This window comes from Octopus bimaculoides, chromosome 12, assembly GCF_001194135.2.
Source record: "Octopus bimaculoides isolate UCB-OBI-ISO-001 chromosome 12, ASM119413v2, whole genome shotgun sequence".
NCBI classification, from domain to species: domain Eukaryota; kingdom Metazoa; phylum Mollusca; class Cephalopoda; order Octopoda; family Octopodidae; genus Octopus; species Octopus bimaculoides.
This window is the reverse complement of record NC_068992.1, coordinates 7,679,293-7,686,542: the sequence shown is the minus strand read 5'-3', so window position 1 is coordinate 7,686,542 and position 7,250 is coordinate 7,679,293. Positions and strand designations below refer to the sequence as shown.

The following is a 7,250-nucleotide window of genomic DNA, read 5'->3' as shown; positions in this document are numbered from 1 at the left end:
CACATAAAAGAGACCATTTCGAGCATGGCCGTTGCCAGTATCGCCTGACTGGCCTTCGTGCGGGTGACACGTAAAAGCACCCACTACACTCTCTGAGTGGTTGGCATTAGGAAGGGCATCTAGCTGTAGAAACTCTGCCAAATTTAGATTGGAGCCTGGTGTTGCCATCCGGTTTCACCAGTCCTCAGTCAAATCGTCCAACCCATGCTAGCATGGAAAGCGGACGTTAAACGATGATGATGATGATATATATATATATATATATATATATATATATATAGCAAACAAGATTTGTTGAATGTAATTAGAATAGTTGTGAAATTTACATAGTTTATATATTTTCACCCAATTTATATTTGATCTTATTTTCCATATTATTTTCAGTTAAATTTGAATCACTATCAGATGCAGTCATTGCTCATCATATCATTTTATTTGGTTGCCAGGAGCCATTAACAGTTGGTGGTATTTGGTGAGTTGTTTTGTGTAAAGTTTTTGGGTCAAATTAAATCTAATGCCTTTTAGCCATGGCTATTGTGTTTTCTACAAAGGCTTGCTATCTTAAGAGTTAAGACTTGTTGCTACTGGTTTATGTTCAGTCAACTCTGCTTGAATAAAAGAACAAAAAAAGGTGTAGAGAATATTTCATTAAACAGATGGTCAAATTCATTCAATATCTGCTGACACTGTGAAGTCCTAAGATATTAGACTTTTGAATCTCCTTGAAAGATAGTAAGGAATTTGAAGAACAGTATTTGGTACCAGCGTAGGTGATGTCAGTTTTGGCATGGTTTATACAAGCTGGATGCCCTTCCAAATGTCAGCCACTTTACAGTGTCTACTGGATGCGTTTTATGTGGCACTGACATGGCAGGATCACCAAGTAACTTGCAAGACAAAAATCCTTTGACAGGGGAGGGAGGAATTGGAGGAGGTGATCTTGTGCCAGATGATGAAAGGTTAGAGTGTGACAGAGACACAAAAACAAATGTGCTGCTTTAGTAGAAATACCTGTTGTGTATATATTATCATCATTGTCATCATTTGACATCTGTTCTCCATGCTGGTATGGGCTGGACAGTTTGATAGGAGCTGGCAGGTATAAAGACTAAGCTCTGTCTGTTTTGGCATGGTTTTTATGGCTAAATGTCCTTCTTAACGACATTGAACTGATTTTATGCCTCCACTGCCAAGGTTTTGTCTCACATAAATCCTATCAGTGTTGCTGTTAATATGGTGGTCAGTACATTTCTGGTTTTGATGTCCTGGCTGCGTATCTCATCAAGTGTCCAGTCCAGTACCCCAAATGTTGGTACTAGCACTATTACTGCCAAACCATTGTGAGATAAAATCTTGTTAAATGCAGACAGCTCTGAGTTCCATATTTTTTGGAGTCTGCAGAAGTACTCTTTTGTTATTCTGGCTTTAGTCACTGCACCAATGTATGCAACATTCTCATCAGTCTATGTTTTTATGTATGTATTTATTTGTGTGTGTGTGTGTGTATACAGTGTATTCAGCCCTTTTGATACCAAACTGGCTGAAACCACCTCTGGCTCTGTAGTACAAATGTCTTATTTTCAAAAGTTCTGAATTAAAATCTTCCACCAAACCTTAGTCACAATTTATGTTCCTAACACTAGCTTAATGATAACTAAGTTATTTTACTAAATTCTTTGTTATATTTAAAATTAATTGAAAGATACACAGCATCTTGTAAGAAATATGATAACGAAAGAGTTAAACAAAAATATGACAACAACAGTTTTAAACAATACTGCATTTTTTTTTTCCTTTTAGGTCATGTGGGACTATATGTAAAAAAGATGTAGCTCAAATCCTTTTTGCATGGGCAAAGAATGCTGATCCAGCTAAGCTACCTTGTAGTAAGTATTAATTTCTATGCTTAATTGTTTATCTTACTAATCATCATCTATCGCTCAGCTCAGAAACTGCTTAAATTTTTACTAAGTGCCAGTTAATAAAAGTCTTAGGAAAAGATGATTTGAAATATGTATTTTCAGGATATGTAACATACTGAAATGCACCTAAAAGCTAACATTGCAGATGCAGAAATACATGTTATATCGCAAAGCAACAGAAAAGATAGGAGTCATGTGGCTTGGAATGTACCAGCATGAAGATCTCATGCACCAGATTCTTTTGTCACACCCAAACTCGGTGTGTGACGCACTAATTGTACATATAAGTTAACTCAATATAGTTATATGTACTACTTATTGCCCACCAGATGATCCAAATCACACCGGCCTATTCAAAGACTGCTTGTGGAGAAAAGAAGCCTTGACCAAACATGAACAGTTCGTCCGTGTACTTCTCATGAGAGACCCCAACCTGCCCCCAATGTAGGATGGCTCGAGGGCCTTTCCCTCTCAGGAATAATGCAATGTGGAAAAAGACATGTGGAATCCCTGCACAACTTCACCAATAAGTTAGACATAGAGCAAGTAATACTCCAACCAGCCAGGGCAAACAATATATTCAATCTCTACTTCACAAACAATTTGGATCTCATTCATACTGTGTACACTGATGCTAGTCTCTGATTGTTGCTCAGCTGCAACCCTTATCATGGCTTCTGGACAGGGCTGGCTTTTAGAGGTAGTGCACACTGCATTGGCATATTTAAGTTTTGGTGCAGGTGATGCGTGCTTTTTCTTCCTTTGTCTTTTAGTCCTTTTAGAGGAAAGCTTTTGCTTTTGTTCTGCTTGTGGCATGGTTTTGGGTGTAAGAAGCAGCAGTTTAGAAAATTTCTGTCGGACATTATGAAAATGTTTCATTCGTGCATATGAACATTATTGTCCATCATTACATCGATTCTGTTATCACTAATAGTATCAAAACATGTCCAAAGTTGTCACTCTTACTTGCCAAGATTTGACTGAAATAATATTAATCATTGAGCTAATGTTGTCTTCTCAATAGACAGATATAGTGTGCAAATGTGGGTGTGTCTTCAGTGTAAGGCACTCTAGTAAGCTCACAAACTGCACGAGTTTAACCACAGCCCTGCCCTTTGGAGGTATGTTCATTGAGCTAATGGTGAGCAGTTTGAGTAATGATGTTACCCTGTATCGCTATAGAAACCAGACATAATGACAACAACCAGTTAGTACAGGATAACGGAATTATGCTGAACTATAGCATGGCAATATTCAAGCATTCCAGAGCAAGGCATCAATGTCTGGCAAACACTGATGGTTCTTAGGTCTCAATATGATAAGTATCAGTGTTGCACTCATGTTTGTGTTTTAGTGTGGGCTGCTGGTGCTGATCTGAGTTGCCTTGTAAAAGCTGTGTTTGAGTTGGTCATTGGTTGTCCTTGCTTAGCGGGTCTGATACCCACTGCTGTTATGTACAGTCTATCATAGCCAGTTCACTGTGAGATAACTGACAACTTTGCAACTAAGGAAAAACTCCCTTCTTGTTGTGTCCATCTCCTTTTGTACTGCTGACAACTGCTTTGTTGCATTCATCTGCAATTCTGCTGTAATCAACTTCTCAGCCACAAGGAAATATTACCTTGCTTAGAAAGATGATGGTTAGCGACAGGAAAGATATCCAGCCATAGAAAATCTGCCTCAACAAGTTCCTATAACTCATGTAAGCACGGAAAAGTGGATAATAAAGTGATGGTAGTGTATATGATAAGCTTCCTTCCAGTTTCCGTCTACCAAATATACTCATAAGTTCTGACTTGGGCTATAGTAGAAGATACTTGCCCAAGGTGCTGTGCTGTGGGACTGAACCTGAAACATCTAGTTGCAAATCAAACTCCTTAACCACACAGCAACACCATTGTTGTTAGATAAAGCATAGAGAACTTGTATTCGCCTAACAATCAGCAATTGTCAAGAATAACAAGAAACAATATCGTGTACCTATTTAATCCATGTGAAATGGTATAGTAAAGGATATTTTCCCTTTTCTAAAAATTCATATTAATTCAATCATATAGATACACGATTTTGATTTAATCATATGGATACACTATTTTAATTTCATTATATAAATACACCAATGCTTTAAATTAATTCTCAAATAAACTGGTCTGTTTCTGTTCTTCTTCTCTTTACAGATGTTGGTTTCCATATTGGTAAAGGATCAAACATTTCATCTTTGGTCATGCAAGTTCATTACAAAAACAAATTTTCAGGTGATGCAACTTTTCGGTTTCTTATTATGGGATCTGTTTCTGGCCCCATTATGTTTTGCTTTAATTACTTCCTGATAGAGCACAGAAAGTAAACACACAAGGTTAATGATTGATGCATGTATTTATGTTCACAATGTTTTTCATTTCATGTGGTAAAAGAGAACTGGTTTGATTTCAGTTCATAGCTGTACCTATTTCATGTCATTTCATATTGTTTTAGATTTTATTGTTTTATAGTTTTATGTTAATTAGTAACTGTGTGGAGGCGCAATGGCCCAGTGGTTAGGGCAGCGGACTCGCAGTCATAGGATCGCGGTTTCAAGTCCCAGACCGGGCATTGTGAGTGTTTATTGAGCGAAAACACCTAAAGCTCCACGAGGCTCCGGCAGGGGATGGTGGTGAACCCTGCTGTACTCTTCCACCACAACTTTCTCTCACTCTTACTTCCTGTTTCTGTTGTGCCTGTAATTCAAAGGGTCAGCCTCGTCACACTGTGTTACGCTGAATATCCCTGAGAACTACGTTAAGGGTACACGTGTCTGTGGAGTGCTCAGCCACTTGCACGTTAATTTCACGAGCAGGCTGTTCCGTCGATCGGATCAACTGGAACCCTCGACATCATAAGCGACGGAGTGCCAACAACAACAATTAGTAACTGTAGAATTACGTGAGATCATGAAATTTCTGTGCTCATGTTTGCTAGATTTTAGTGGAACAGCTTGCCATTTACTACAAAAGGTAGATAAATGACTCTCTTAGCTAACATTTTTGAAGTGTGTAATATGTCTATAGTTGATTATTGACTCCTGGAAATTATGGATTGCAATACTTCACTTTATTAATGTCTTTAATTTAGATGTGAATGCTACCTACCTAGCCTCACTTCTTATGTGCTATAAACCTGAAACTTAAATTTCAGAATTTATAAAAGGAATCGATCCCTTGGTGTTTGGTGAGAAAATTAGAGTGAAACCTGTTGAGTACCTTTGTCATTGATCTGCTTTCAATGCCAACATGTGACCATTTCATTTTATTCCATTAATATTCTTGAACATTATGCTAATTTTCTCACTGATATAAATAAGAAGACTCATGCCTACAAAATAAATCAATAGACAACATGCTACATATCAGAAATGCAGTGTATCGGCAGAATCATATGACCAGCAGACAAAAATGTCTGGAGATATATTTTAGCTATGGCCTTTTACAAAGAGAGAGGATCTGTATTTTCAATGAAAGAGAGATGAGAGTGTCTGACAGAGTAGATGGAAGAGGCTTTACATTGTTTTTGATGGAATAAAGATGGCATATGTCTGGAGACTGTTGAAAACTGATTCTTTGGATTTGCATATGACACATTTCTGTCTAACAACTGTCTGTTTCCTAATTACATTGATTTGACTACAACGAAACCTCGGGAAAACTAAGATTTTTTCTTTTTTTCAGACAAAATGTGAAAATGATATTCCAGATGTGAGATGTTCAATATTTGACTGTGGTATTTATTGATAAAATAAAAATGCTCTTTTTTAAAATTTTTGTTTACTTATTTTCTTATTTGTATATTACAGATGCACAGCCTGCAGATAATTCTGGATTATCTCTATATGTAACAAAGCATAAGTGAGTTTGAAATTCCTAAACATATTTCTCTATCTTACTTTCATTCTATAGGACAACTGTACCTAATGTGAAGTACTAACAACTAAGCAGTGAAGTGGCAATATGTCTTTTCTTTTGCCAGTAAACAAAAGTAAATCAACTAGATTGATGTGAGTTCTCTCCAAAACAGAATTTAATGTTTAAGACAGGATTTATCTTAATATGTTGGCTGAAAAAGAGAATGAAATGGCTATTTTAGGTTAGTGGATAGGAGGAATACTGGATGAGGTTAGCACAGTTGCTGTACATTTTGGATTGTAACAGAATTATCTTTGTGCAAAGCGACATTATTTGGCAGTATATATTTTGTGTACCTGGTAATTCATATTGCTTTCCTTTTCTTTACAACAAATAAACTGTTATGTATTTGGATCTTTATTCATTATTGCTTAAGAGGTGTGCCTTTTTTTCCCCTCCTAAACTCCTCACCATACTCAAACATATTTCTGAGGATTGCCTCACTAAAGAATATAAATTTGGTCCCTGACAAAGGCTTGACTACAGAACACTTTTCCGTCATTTCTTTTTATGGCTTAGTTAGAGGTGGAATTTTTACAACCCTTTTTCAGTGCTTTTATGACTGGTGGGGAGAAAGTTATCCACAGAGTGGTGATTGGGCCCAAATGCTTGATAACAAAGTGGATTTCACTAAAGGGACCAATGGGCCAAATGATAATATTAAACCAATTGACAGATTATCACCGTTGTCTGTTTTCTTCAAATAGCGATCTTCAATCATCATTCTGTTGTCTGTATCTAGTTATTCAATCCATTTTTCCAGCCTAAGAAAAAAGAGGCTTGTTAACAGTTTATATAAAGAAACAATTAATTGTTCATGAACATAAAACTATTTTGATGTTTGTTGATAGTAAAGTGCAGGATATGTTCTAATTTATCATTAAATGAATATAGTAGTTGATGGCTTCACCTGATGTTTGACATACTGTACTTCAAACATAAACACATTTATAAGCTGACACTAGGAGTTCTTGGTAGCTGTAAGACTTTCAATTTGATACGAAGACTACTTAGTCACATGTCGTTTTAAGTAGAAAGTTTTACAGCTGCCTAATCTATACTATATATAAAACAGAGATGTGTGTGTAATCGCTTTTCACGTGAAATCGACTTCACCAAATGCTTCCATACTTGTGATGCATGAATAATTTGACCTCGGATAAATGTTAGGCTCTTCATTTGATTTTTTTAATTGAAAATAAATAATATTGCTTTATATTTAAGATTCACTTCTTTAAAAAGGTTCCTCAATGTCAACTTCCGGTATTGACGTAACAATGGCAAAAAGCTTCACTCTCTATTTTGTGTGTGAGTGTGTGTGTGTTCGTGTGTATGAGAGAGAGAGAGAGTAAATACTACATACACACCGCTCTCTCACTCTGTCTCACAC

General features: G+C 36.5%; 1 protein-coding gene across 3 annotated transcripts in view; it reads left to right on the top strand.

Annotated features, from left to right (window-relative positions):
• Window positions 1-7,250, top strand: part of LOC106870427 (peptidyl-glycine alpha-amidating monooxygenase B) — a 62,863-nt gene that overhangs the window by 28,205 nt on the left and 27,408 nt on the right. For all 3 annotated transcript variants that reach the window (XM_052972071.1, XM_014916494.2, XM_014916495.2), the window contains exons 4-7: window positions 385-472; window positions 1,801-1,886; window positions 4,100-4,177; window positions 5,752-5,803. In XM_052972071.1, coding sequence (XP_052828031.1) covers window positions 385-472; window positions 1,801-1,886; window positions 4,100-4,177; window positions 5,752-5,803 — 304 coding nt within the window. The remainder of the gene's footprint in view (window positions 1-384; window positions 473-1,800; window positions 1,887-4,099; window positions 4,178-5,751; window positions 5,804-7,250) is intronic.